Source organism: Bubalus bubalis, chromosome 14 (genome assembly GCF_019923935.1).
Source record: "Bubalus bubalis isolate 160015118507 breed Murrah chromosome 14, NDDB_SH_1, whole genome shotgun sequence".
NCBI classification, from domain to species: Eukaryota; Metazoa; Chordata; class Mammalia; order Artiodactyla; family Bovidae; genus Bubalus; species Bubalus bubalis.
In genome coordinates, this window is record NC_059170.1 from 3,639,841 (window position 1) to 3,652,984 (window position 13,144).

Genomic DNA, 13,144 nt, shown 5'->3' on the forward strand with positions numbered 1-13,144 from the left:
CCTTAACTCATGGCCAGTACGCATGCGTGCTCAGTCTCTCAGTCATGTCCCACTCTTTGCAACCCCATGGACTGTAGCCCACCAGGCTCCTCTGTCCATGGGATTCTCCAGGCAAGAATACTGGAGTGGGGTGCCATTTCCTCCCCCAGGGGATCTTCCCGACCCAGGGATCAAACCTGCGTCTCCTGCAGTGGCAGGCAGATTCTTTACCCCTGAGCCACCTATGGGAATCCCATAGCCAGTGTGCATTCTGCTAAAACGTTTTGCCCCTGGACATTCTTTTTTTACCACTGGAAACATGTGGAATGGAATATGTGTTTCTGTCTATGTGGGCTTCCCTGGTGGCTCAGCTGGTAAAGAATCCATCTGCAATGCGGGAGACCTGGGCTCCATCCCTGGGTTGGGAAAATCCCCTGGAGAAGGGAAAGGCTACCCACTCCAGTGTTCTGGCCTGGAGAATTCCATGGACTGTGCAGTCCACTGGGTCACAAAGAGTCGGACACGACTGAGCGACTCTCACTTTCACGTCTTTGTAGGACTTGTTCTTCCTCCTCAGTGCGGTCTTATCTAGAGCTCTAGCCATGCCTGTGACCATCAATCTGCCTGAGTACTGTTGTTTGCTGCCTGATGTGGCTAAGCCACAGTTGAATCTAACCGTTGCTCTACTGTCGGCGTTTAGCTTGTGGCCCAAGGGCTCTTGCTGTGACAGGGGTATTGCAACAGACATGCTCGGGCCTGCCGCCTGGCACAGGTGCGCCCGTTTCTCTGCAGAATCGATGGGAAGCGGACCTGGCAGGCCGTTGGCAGGGCGCGTCTACAGACTCATTGCCGGATTGCCCTCCAAAGGGACTATAAACACTCACACTCCCACCAGCAATGCACCAGAGGACTAACCTCCTTGCACTCTTACTAAAAGTAGATGTTATCAGCATTCCCAATTTTTATTGAGCTGATAGGTTAAAAAAAAAAAAAAAGGACTTTATGGTTAATATTCATTCCAATAATTGGGCTTCCCTGGTGGCTTAGTCAGTAAAGAATCCGCCTGCAGTGCAGGAGACCCAGGTTTGATCTAGTCCTAGTCCAGTATTCTTGCCTGGGAAATCCCATAGACAGAGAAGCCTGGCAAGTTACAGTCCACGGGGTCTCGAAGAGTCGGACACAACTTAGCAACTAAACCACCACCACCCTTATAATTAATGATGCCGAATGCCTGTTACACATTTCTTGCCCAGAATCTGCATTTAGCATGATCCCCAGGTCATTCTTCTGCACTGGAGTCAGAATCTGCTTTTTAACAAGGTCCCCAGTGATGCCCACGCACAGTTTGAGAAGGGCACTGGGAGAGGAATAGCTGGACCACAACGTACACTGCCCTCCACTAACCTGGGGTGTGTGTGTGTTTATCTTTTCTGTTCAGACAGGATATAAAATAGTACTTCAATGTATTTTTAACTTGTATTTCTTTCATCGTAAGTGAGCTTGGACCTTCTCAAATTCTTATGAGCTATAGTTTTCTTCTCTGGGAACAGTCAGAGAATTGTGTTTTTATTTATTTCTCTTAGAAAACAAATTACTTGACTAATTAAATGAGTACTAATACTTATTTACCAGAGAAGAAGCTGGCACGAAGGCATGAGAGTGTGCAGCTCAGAAGGCTTGCTGCTTTCAGCACACGCTGGTTTGCTCCCTGCTTATTCCCACATAAAACGAGGATCTGTCTCAAGTTCACTGGAACCACCAATTCTTTTTTTTTTTTAGTCATACCATGAAGCTTGTGAGATCTTAGTTCTCCAACCAGGGATCAAACCCGGGTCCTCAACAGTGAAAGCCCAGAGTCCTAATCACTGGACTTCCAGGGAATTCCAGGGAATTCCGGGAACCACCAGTTCTAGATGAGCATTTGCTGCTATTATAGATAACTGTATCTCTTACCCTACTGTTATAAATAACTGTTCACATTTACAGTCCCGCCTCTGTAGCAGACACTGTTCCCTGTACTTTACATGTGTGAAGTTCAGTCACCCTCGCTACCACCCTGGGTGTATTAGCATCCCCATTTTATTGATGGGAAAACTGAGGCACAGGGCAGCTTTCTCAAGGCCACGTGGTCTCAGAGCCGGGATTCTCACCCCGGCTCCCCCAGTACATGTGCTTTGTAATGATAGGATACTAACTCTGGAATCTTTGCAATGCTTTGTAAGGAGATGCTGAGTGACCAGGGGAAATCTCCCGTATAATTCACATGCATGATCTCTTGGCAAAATGCTTGCTTAAATTATCAAAATTACATATATACTCCATTTTTATTTTACAAAGTGACAAGCCTTAAAAATTGACTTTCTCTGTGAAGAAAGGGAACTACCTAACAACTATTTTAAAAAAAAATCAAGATAAAAGTTATATATATAAAGAATGAGAAGTAACTAAGGAACTTCCCTAGCAGTCCAGTGGATAAGACTCCATGCCCCCAGTGCAGGCACCACAGGTTTGAACCCTGATAGGGGAACTTCCAGATGTTCAAGCTGGATTTAGGAAAGGCAGAGGAACCAGAGATCAAATTGCCAACATCCATTACATCATCAAAAAAGCAAGGGAGTTAAAAAAAAAAAATCTACTTCTGCTTTATTGACTACACCAAAGCCTTTGTGTGGATCACAACAAACTGTGAAAATTCTTTAAGAGATGGAAATACCAGACCACCTGACCTGCCTCTTGAGAAACCTGTATGCAGGTCAAGAAGCAACAGTTAGAACTGGACATGGAACAACAGACTGGTTCCAAATAGGAAAAAAGAGTACGTCAAGGCTGTATATTATCACCCTGCTTATTTAACTTATATGCAGAGTACATCATGAGAAACGCTGGACTGGAAGAAACACAAGCTGGAATCAAGATTGTCGGGAGAAATATCAATAACCTCAGATATGCAGATGACACCACCCTTATGGCAGAAAGTGAAGAGGAATTAAAAAGCCTCTTGATGAAAGTGAAAGTGGAGAGTGAACAAGTTGGCTTAAAGCTCAACATTCAGAAAACGAAGATCATGGCATCCGGTCCCATCACTTCATGGCAAATAGATGGGGAAACAGTGGAAACAGTGTCAGACTTTATTTTTCTGAGCTCCAAAATCACTACAGATAGTGACTGCAGCCATGAAATTAAAAGACGCTTACTCCTTGGAAGGGAAGTTATGACCAACCTAGATAACATATTCAAAAGCAGAGACATTACTTTGCCAACAAAGGTTCGTCTAGTCAAGGCTATGGTTTTTCCTGTGGTCATGTATGGATGTGAGAGTTGGACTGTGAAGAAGGCTAGCACCGAAGAATTGATGCTTTTGAACTGTGGTGTTGGACAAGACTCTTGAGAGTCCCTTGGATTGCAAGGAGATCCAACCAGTCCATTCTGAAGGAGATCAGCCCTGGGATTTCTTTGGAGGGAATGATGCTAAAGCTGAAACTCCAGAACTTTGGCCACCTCATGTGAAGAGTTGACTCATTGGAAAAGACTCTGATGCTGGGAGGGATTGGGGGCAGGAGGAGAAGGGGACGACAGAGGATGAGATGGCTGGATGGCATCACTGACTCAATGGACATGGGTCTGGGTGAACTCCAGGAGTTGGTGATGGACAGGGAGGCCTGGCATGCTGTGATTCATGGGGTCGCAAAGAGTCGGACACCACTGAGCGACTGGACTGAACTGAACTGAAAGAGCCTCTTGATGAAAGTGAAAGAGGAGAGTGAAAAAGTTGGCTTAAAGCTCAACACAAAAAACAAAGATTATGGCATCTGGTCCCATCACTTCATGGCAAATAGATGGGGAAACAGTGACAGACTGTATTTTGGGGGGCTCCAAAAATACTGCAGATGGTGATTGCTGCCATGAAATTAAAAGACACTTGCTCCTTGGAAGAAAAGTTATGACCAAACTAGACAGCATATTAAAAAGCAGAGACATTACTTTGCCAACAAACGTCTCTCTAGTCACAGCTGTGATTTTTCCAGTAGTTATATATGGATATGAGAGTTGGACTATAAAGAAAGCTGAGTGCTGAAGAATTGATGCTTTTGAACTGTGGTGTTGGGGAAGACTCTTGAGAGTCCCCTGGATTGCAAGGAGATCCAACCAGTCCATCCTAAAGGAAATCAGTCCTGAGTGTTCATTGGAAAGACTGATGTTGATGCTGAAACTCCAATGCTTTGGCCACCTGATGCGAAGAACTGACTCCTTGGAAAGGACCCTGATGCTGGGAAAGATTGAGGACAGGAGGAGAAGGGGACGACAGAGGATGAGATGGTTGGATGGCATCACCGACTCGATGGACATGGGTTTGAGCAAACTCCGGGAGTTGTTGATGGACAGGGAGGCCTGGCGTGCTGCAGTCCATGGGGTCGCAAAGAGTCGGACACGGCTGAATGACTAAACTGAACTGAGGGTAACGAAGATCGTGCATGCCCAGAGACAAGACTAAAGAAAGAAAAAGAAGTTCTAAAAAAGAAAATAACTAGTTTCCAAGAGGAACATGATATGGAGTGAATATTTGAAATGCAGTACTTGGCCAGGATTCCTTTGTTAGGCGATTTTATTGCTGAAAATAAAGAAAAGTTGTCACCTATAAAAACGCCTATCTGCATGTTTAAACTTCGCAACAGAATTTCCTAATCTTTTTAAATATCTTCCACCTAAAGAGCTTCAGTGGGTTTGAAATCCACTTGTCACACAGATAGTGGTGCATTCTCTTTAGTTTAGTTTCTAGAAGCCCCAGGTTGCTTATCAGGGGATATGAAATTTACAAGCTGGATTTCAAAGAAAATGAAGAGTCAATTTGTATTAACTGGTGAATGGGATTTAAAAGGGAGAACCGAAATGTAAGCATAGCCAATGGTCCTTTGCTTTTTTCTATATATTCTGTGAAGTTTTCTCCTCTTCCGTTTTTTAGTGATGACCCTGAAATTAAGCCGTTAAAACCAAACATGGCATGGAGCTTTATTTAGGATCATAACTTTGAATGGATGTATTACAAAACACTAAAACAATGCCTTCAGAAAAGGAAACAAATTTTAATCAGTTGCTGTCATGATACTTGTAGCAAACATTGCTAATTTTTCACTTTGTTTTTGGTAGAAATATATGCAAGGATATTTCAAGTCAAAATCACAGTGAAATATCTTTGTACATCAACTTGATTGGCAAAAATTAAGACATCCAATAAGATGGAGCGTGGGAAAGAAGGTGGCTCCGTGGTCCCTCTTACTTCGCTGGGAAAGTGAGGTTGATGCCTCCACTGTTTCATCGTTTCTCAGTCTCTTACAGTCCAACCAATGAATGCATTCATTTAAGAAACTGACACTTTTCAGAAAGATCGTAGCCACATTAGTCACAAGGCAAAGACTGGGAAACACCCCAAGTGCCCATCAACAGGAAAGCAGATAATCTCACTGGAATATTACACGTCAGTCAAAATGGTTGAACAACAGTGACAATTTGGGTGACCTCAGCAGTATAATACGGAGAAGGCAATGGAACCCACTCCAGCACTCTTGCCTGGAAAATCCCATGGATGGAGGAGCCTGGAAGGCTGCAGTCCATGGGGTCGCTGAGGGTCGGACATGACTGAGCGACTTCACTTTCACTTTTCACTTTCATGCATTGGGGAAGGAAACGGCAACCTACTCCAGTGTTCTTGCCTGGAGAATCCCAGGGACGGGGGAGCCTGGTGGGCTGCTGTCTATGGGGTCGCACAGAGTCGGACACGACTGAAGTGACTTAGCAGCAGCAGCAGCAGCAATATAATAAATGAGGGAGTAATTCAGACCCTAATACTGGGAAAGATTGAGGGCAGGAGGAGAAGGGGACGACAGAGGATGAGATGGTTGGATGGCATCATCGACTCAATGGACATGGGTTTGGGTGGACTCTGGGAGTCAGTGATGGACAGGGAGGCCTGGTGTGCTGCAGTTCATGGGGTAGCAAAGAGTTGGACACGACTGAGCAACTGAACTAACTAATTCCTGGGAGATTACATTCCCATTTCTTTTTTCTTTTTAGTATTTGTTGATGTGGACCATTTTTTAAAGTCGTTGTTGAATTTGTTACAGCATTGTTTCTGTTTTACATTTTGATTTTTTGGCCCCAAGGCATGTGGGACTCTTAGCTCCCTGACCCGGGATCAGAGACACACACCCCCTGTATTGGAAGGCAGAACCAGTGGACCTCCAGGGAAGTCACTATGTTCCCTTTTAATGAAGTTCTTGAAAAATCAAGATTTAAGGAATACATGTAGGTGCAAAAAAGAAAAAACCTTGTCAAGGGGAAAAAAAGGCAAAGAAATGAAGTATGGAGGGTTTCGGTTGATGGCTATTAAATTGGGGGGGTTAAGGGAGGTATATGAGAAATGCGGGTTATGGTTAAGGTCCCAGCTCAGGGTTGCAGGTTCCCTGGTATTAATTATATCATAATAAGCCAAGGAACAAACAAGCAACCAAACAAATGCACATCAGGGATGACAACGGGACATGTACTGATACAAAGATCAGTTAATCCAATCCTGTGCACCTGAGCTGAAGAAATGATCTCTATCCATAGCAAATACAAACACAGGCACACACCTGTGGTAGAGTGGTATCAGACCTCTCCCAACCTCCGGGCTACATGCATTTCCTCTTTCAACTTCCCCAGAGGCAACCCTAATGGCAGAAAGCAGAGAGGAACCAAAGAGCCTCTTGATGTAGGTAAAAGAGGAGTGTAAAAAAGCTGGCTTAAAACTTAACATTCAAAAAACTAAGATCACAGCATCTGGTCTCATCACTTCATGGCCAGTAGATGGGGAAACAATGGAAACAGTGACAGACTTTATTTTCTTGGGCTCCAAAATTACTGAGGACAGTGATTGCAGTCATGAAATTAAAAGACACTTGCTCCTTGGAAGAAAAGCTATGACAAACATAGACAGCGTATTAAAAAGCAGAGACATCACTTTGCCAACAAAGGACCATCTAGTCACAGCTGTGTTTTTCCAGTAGTCGTGTATGGATATGAGAGTTGGACCATAAAGAAGGCTGAACACTGAAGAAAGGATGCTTTCAAACTGTGGTGCTAGAGAAGACTCTTGAGAGTCCCTTGGACTGCAAGGAGATCAAACCAGTTACTCCTAAAGGAAACCAACACTGAATATTCACTGGAAGGATGGATGCTGAAGCTCCAATATTTAAGTCACCTAATATGTGAACCGTGAACGTCCTGATGTTCAAGCTGGTTTTAGAAAAGGCAGAGGAACCAGAGATCAAATTGCCAACATCCGCTGGATCATGGAAAAAGCAAGAGAGTTCCAGAAAAGCATCTATTTCTGCTTTATTGACTATGCCAAAGCCTTTGACTGTGTGGATCACAATAAACTGTGGAAAATTCTGAAAGAGATGGGAATACCAGACCACCTGACCTGCCTCTTGAGAAACCTGTATGCAGGTCAAGAAGCAACAGTTAGAACTGGACATGGAACAACAGACTGGTTCCAAATAGAAAAAGGAGTACGTCAAGGCTGTATATTATCACCCTGCTTATTTAACTTATATGCAGAGTACATCATGAGAAACGCTGGACTAGAAGAAACACAAGCTGGAATCAAGATTGCCGGGAGAAATATCAATAACCTCAGATATGCAGATGACACCACCCTTATGGCAGAAAGTGAAGAGGAACTCAAAAGCCTCTTGATGAAAGTGAAAGTGGAGAGTGAACAAGTTGGCTTAAAGCTCAACATTCAGAAAACAAAGATCATGGCATCCGGTCCCATCACTTCATGGCAAATAGATGGGGAAACAGTGGAAACAGTGTCAGACTTTATTTTTCTGAGCTCAAAAATCACTGCAGATGGTGACTGCAGCCATGAAATTAAAAGATGCTTACTCCTTGGAAGAAAAGTTATGACCAACCTAGATAGCATATTCAAAAGCAGAGACATTACTTTGCCAACAAAGGTCCGTCTAGTCAAGGCTATGGTTTTTCCTGTGGTCATGTATGGATGTGAGAGTTGGACTGTGAAGAAGGCTGAGCACCGAAGAATTGATGCTTTTGAACTGTGGTGTTGGAGAAGACTCTTGAGAGTCCCTTGGACTGCAAGGAGATCCAAGCAGTCCATTCTGAAGGAGATCAGCCATGGTATTTCTTTGGAGGGAATGATGCTGAAGCTGAAACTCCAGAACTTTGGCCACCTCATGTGAAGAGTTGACTCATTGGAAAAGACTCTGATGCTGGGAGGGATCGGGGGCAGGAGGAGAAGGGGAGGACAGAGGATTAGATGGCTGGATGGCATCACTGACTCAATGGACGTGAGTCTGAGTGATCTCCGGGAGTTGGTGATGGACAGGGAGGCCTGGCGTGCTGTGATTCATGGGGTCGCAAAGAGTCAGACACCACTGATCGACTGAACTGAACTGAACTGAATGCGAAGAACCAACTCATTGGAAAAGACCCTGATGCTGGGAAAGACTGAGAGCAGAAGGGGACGACAGAGGGTGAAGTGAGATGGTTGGAGTGAGATGGCATCATTGACTCAATGGACTGAGTTTGAGCAAACTCTGGGAGATGGTGAAAGACAGGGAAGCCTGGCGTGCTGCAGTCCATGGGGTCGCAAAGAGTTGGACACGACTGAGCGACTGAACAACAAGAGGCAACAAATGCCACCTAATAATCCTTCTGAGACATTTCAGAAAGACACACAATAAACACAAGCCGGCATGGATGTCCTGAAACGGCTTTCCCTGTGTGTGTGCCCGGAGGGCTTCCCTGGTGGCTCACTCAGCAAAGAACCCGCCTTCAGTGAAACGCAGGAGATGCGGGTTCAACCCCCACCCCCGGGCCAGGAAGATCCCCTGGAGAAGGAAAGGGCAACCCGCTCCAGTATCTTGCCTGGGAAATTCCATGGACAGGGGAGACTGGCAGGCTACAGTCCACAGGGCCGAAAGAGGCGGACACGACTTAGCGACTAAGCCACCACCAACCACATGTGCACTTAGGCACACATCCCAAAGAAAGCTTTCAAAGTTGCTTTTAATAAACGTCGTGAAAATTTAACCTTGAGTGACTTCACCAAGTTTTACACAGACATGTTTACAATCAATCCACAACTTGAAAATCAACAGAAAATTTGAGGAAAACATCTGTCTTTGAGAAATATAAAAATGCGCTTCTCGCAGGCAGTCCCCTGGGGTTTGTCAAGGGTAAACTTCACAAAAGGTGAATGAATTACTGGATGAAGCGGAAACCGCACGGGGCCGGACCAGCCACTGAAGAAAAACTCACCGGCGGCTATGTTAGAAATACGGATTCCCAGGCCCCGCCCCCACGGGTTCAAAGCTGAACCTTTTTACCCAAAGGCCCCACGTGACTCTCAGGTTCGGGCAAGCTCCGGGCACAGCCCGCCTTAAGTAACTCCCCAACCGAAGAGCGCAAACACCTGGGGCTCGTAGGTGGCTTTCTGCTCCCAGTTGGATGTCGTTTACCTGGTGCCAGTCCCCTCGGAGGGGTCCCCTCTGAGGGGTCCCCTCGGGTCTCATCAAGACCCAGCCAGTCTGAGCAAGAACGCCAATTAGCTCAACCGCCCCCCGCTCCCAGGACCTCGCCTCGGTCACCTGCCGGGCGGGGTCCGCCCCCCTCTTGGCCCCAGGCTTCCTCTATGTGGTCTCGGACCCCGGGCGCCGGAGTCCCGGGACCGGGCGAGGAGAGGGGGCGGATGGGGAAGACGCTGCGCAGAAATACAGATTCCTGGGCTGCCTGAAGCGAAAACTTGCGGAATCTGCATTTTTACCCAGCTCTTCCAGGACCAGTGGGTTCACCCTGCAATTGTAGCCTAATTTAAATTTTAAATTCGAATACGCAGCCACGAGTGGAAGTCGTGCTTCCCAACCTTGGCTGCACATCAGAATAACCTGGGGAACTTAAAAAAAAAATTTTTTTTTTTAATATATATACACACCAATGTCCAGGGTTCGGTCCAGACCAATTAAGCCAGAATCTAAAAGCGCTGCCTGGGCAGCAGCCGCCTCACCTGGGAGCTCGTTAGAAATACAGAAGCTCAGGCCCCACCCCAGACCCACTGAGTCAGAATCTGCATTTTAACGAGATCCCCAGTGATTCACGCGCACATTAAAGTTGGAGGAAAGCTGTGCTTCTAAAATTTTAATGGGCAAACGAATCACCTGGGGACCTCGTTAAAATGCAGACACGGTTTCTCAAACTTTAATGTGCATGCGAATCACCTGGGGAGCTTGTTAAAATGCAGATTCTGATTCCGCGGGTCTGGGGTGGAGCCCGAGAGTCTGCATTTCTAACGAGCTCCCAGCCGGTGTGGGCTGCCCGGGTCCGCCCCGCGCTTCCCCGGGAGTCCAGAGGTTTGGCTGCGGGCCAGTCCGCCGCCAGGGCTCCTGATAAACCGTCCTGCTGGGCTGATGAGCAGGATTGCCAGGACGTGCGCGCTCCGGCCGAGCCTGGTTAATTCCCGAACTCCGGGAATTGGCTGTGTGAGGCTGGCCGCTCGCAGGGAGTCGCCAGAGCCCCGATCCTAACGCCATGTCGCGGCGCAAGCAGGCCAGGCCCCAGCATCTCAGCTCCGAGCAGCCGCAGTCCGCGAGCCGGGAGTTCGCCGAGACGGCCGCGGAGGCGGCGGGGGAGCCGGGTGAGTGGCGCCGGGGACCCCGGGTGCTGGGGGCGGTTTTCTCGGACTTTCCGCAGACCCGCGTGGATGCGAGGTCCTGGCCCTTGAGCTTGGGCGGGGTGGGGCGGGGCGGTGAGGCTTCCAACTAGAGTTCTGGGGCTCAGACCTTGTTACCCTTGCCTTTGTAAGTTACACACACACCCCCTTGTGAATTAACCCTTCTCGGGTAGATTACGTCGCTACCCGAGTCGCTCTCCTGCAACCACTCCTGCCCCCCAGCACACCTTGGAAGGATGCTTTGAGATCCCTCCGGAGGCAGCCTTCGGCGTGCCCGGCCTCCTTGGCGCCGGGCTGGGGCTGTGCGCCTCGGAGGTGGGCGTTCCGAGATCCCAGGCGTCTTCCTGGGTGTTGGGGGCGGAATGTCCGAGCTTCTGCTGGGCCCTGGAGAGAGGCGCTGGAGCGGAGGCACTGCGACCGGTTCCCGTCCTCCTGGAGCTCGAGGCCGCTGGGTACTGGAGCTGTGGCCCCCGAGATAAAGCGGTGGCGCGTGCAGCGTGTTCGGGGTGAGCGCTGGGACATCACCGAGCTGGGAGGGGCCGGGGTGCTGCCCGGGGTGGCCTCTCGGCGGAGGGCACCGTCGAGGAAAACTCCTGAGGCTTTGAGCGAGCGATAGAGACGGCCGGGGGCGTCAGCGAGGCTGGAGCTGGGGCGGGGGCGTCCGGCTGAGGTCTGAGAAGGGCCGGGGGCCCCGGGCTCCAGTGAGGGTGTCGATTTTTACTCTGAAGTGGCGCCAGGGTGTGGGGCGGGAGCGGGGTCAGGACGGTGGTGGGGTGTAGGGTTAGAGGGGTTCCAGGAGAAGCCTGGAGACCCTGGGCAACCCTGAGGGTCCCGAGGCAGCCTCTGCTTCTGAAGACCCTGCGGGTGGGGAGCTTTGAGAACTCGCTGGATTCCTCCGGCTCCTACCCCGCGCTCCTGGAATCCCAGGGGTGGAGTGGAGTCGGGGAATCTGCATTTCTAAGGCGCTTCCCGTTGTGATTATCTTGTTCTCCGGTAAGACCGTGTAGGTTCCTATTTCAGGTCTCTCCACCCCACCCACCCCCGCGATGAGTTGCTGCCTTTTGCTTAGCCAGGAGCTGTTGAGAGGAGCCCTTACTGGAACTTTCTCCCCTTCTCCCTTCCCCCCGCCCCGCCTCCGCAAGGGAGAAGGGGGATCTGGTCTCTTCTGCGAGAAAGGGCAGACCTCCAGCAGCAGGTCTCTGGTGGATTCTGATGACCGCACTGCTCCCAGGGAGGCAGTGGAGGAGAGAAGCAGCTTAATGAAGCCACTCCTAAACTGGTGGTTTGTATATAAAAGTAAAGCTTGGCTGGGTGAAACTTCTGCAACCAAAGCACCCTGTCTCTGCGCTCAAGGTGTAGAGTGCAGATAGGCAGGTAGAACCAGGGTCTTCCTGGGGGCAGGGCAGGGCTGCGGATCCTCTGTAAAGAAGAATTGGGGCGGTACTGGGGATGTTGAGTCTTGTTGGGGAGCGATAATAAGACCGTTCTTGAAGAAACACATGCTGTCCAAAGTGGACATGGGCTATGGCTGTCCAAAGTGCTATGGGCTACTTTTTACTCCTGCAAACGGCGCTTGGAGGGCAACCTCCTGGAGCCTTGCTCTGTGTTTGGAGGGGTTGGGGAGGGTGTTCTGTGTTGTGCGGCACTAGGGGGTGCCAGGACACCTCAACAGCGGCCACCGCTGCAGAGAAAAACAGCCCTGTAACTGATGTTCCCCTGCACTTGTCTTGGGTCTGTTCTGCTGAGCTAGAGGCCTGCCCTTTTTTTTTTAAGGTTGTGCGTGCGTGAGTGCGTGTGTGTGTGTGTGCGTGCGCGCGCGTGCGCTCAGTAGCTAAGTTGAGTCTGACTCTTCTCCAACCCCATGGACTGTAGCCCACCGGGCTCCTCTGTCCGTGGGATTTTCCAGGCAAGAATACTGAAATGGGGTGCCATTTCCTCCTCCAAGATATCTTCCCATCCCAGAGATTGAACTCACATGCCTGCATCTCCTGCATTGGCAGGTGAATTCTCTACTACTGAGCCACCTCGGAAGCCCATTTTTTAAGGTTGGGCTGCTCTTAATTTGCAGATGGCTTTGCAACTCATGTAGCTTCTGGAGGAGACAGAATGACTCAGATCAGTTGGTAGACTTCAGTCACCACCAGAGAAAAGCTACGAGAAGCAGGAAAACAACCTTACCAAAAGAACACCAGCAGTTTCTCAAAAGGTTAGATAGGGCCACTGTGCTACCCTGAGTTCTCACCGTCAGATGGGGCCCACCTCCTCCTCCAGCCTAGAAGGGTCTCCGCCCCAGCTGCGCCTGTCTCAGGAGAGCAGGCTTCCCACCTTCCTTCCTTTTCTGGAAGAAGGAAGTCGCCTCTGAAGCTCTGCCGTTTTCTGCCTGGGTGACCCTTTATAGCCTTGGGCAGTTTTCTGAGAGCGTTAACCCAACAGTCT

The 13,144-nt window shown here is 48.9% G+C and overlaps 1 protein-coding gene across 2 annotated transcripts in view; it reads left to right on the top strand.

The window, feature by feature from the left end:
- Nucleotides 1-13,144, top strand: part of ZFP64 (ZFP64 zinc finger protein) — an 80,177-nt gene that overhangs the window by 50,094 nt on the left and 16,939 nt on the right. The window contains exon 1 of one of the 2 annotated variants that reach the window (XM_025263274.3): nucleotides 10,343-10,672. The exons of the other annotated variant lie outside the window; for it this stretch is intronic. Coding sequence (XP_025119059.2) covers nucleotides 10,567-10,672 — 106 coding nt within the window. The 5' untranslated portion in view covers nucleotides 10,343-10,566. Of the gene's footprint in view, nucleotides 1-10,342; nucleotides 10,673-13,144 lie in introns of those variants that run through there. 2 annotated transcript variants of the gene reach the window in all.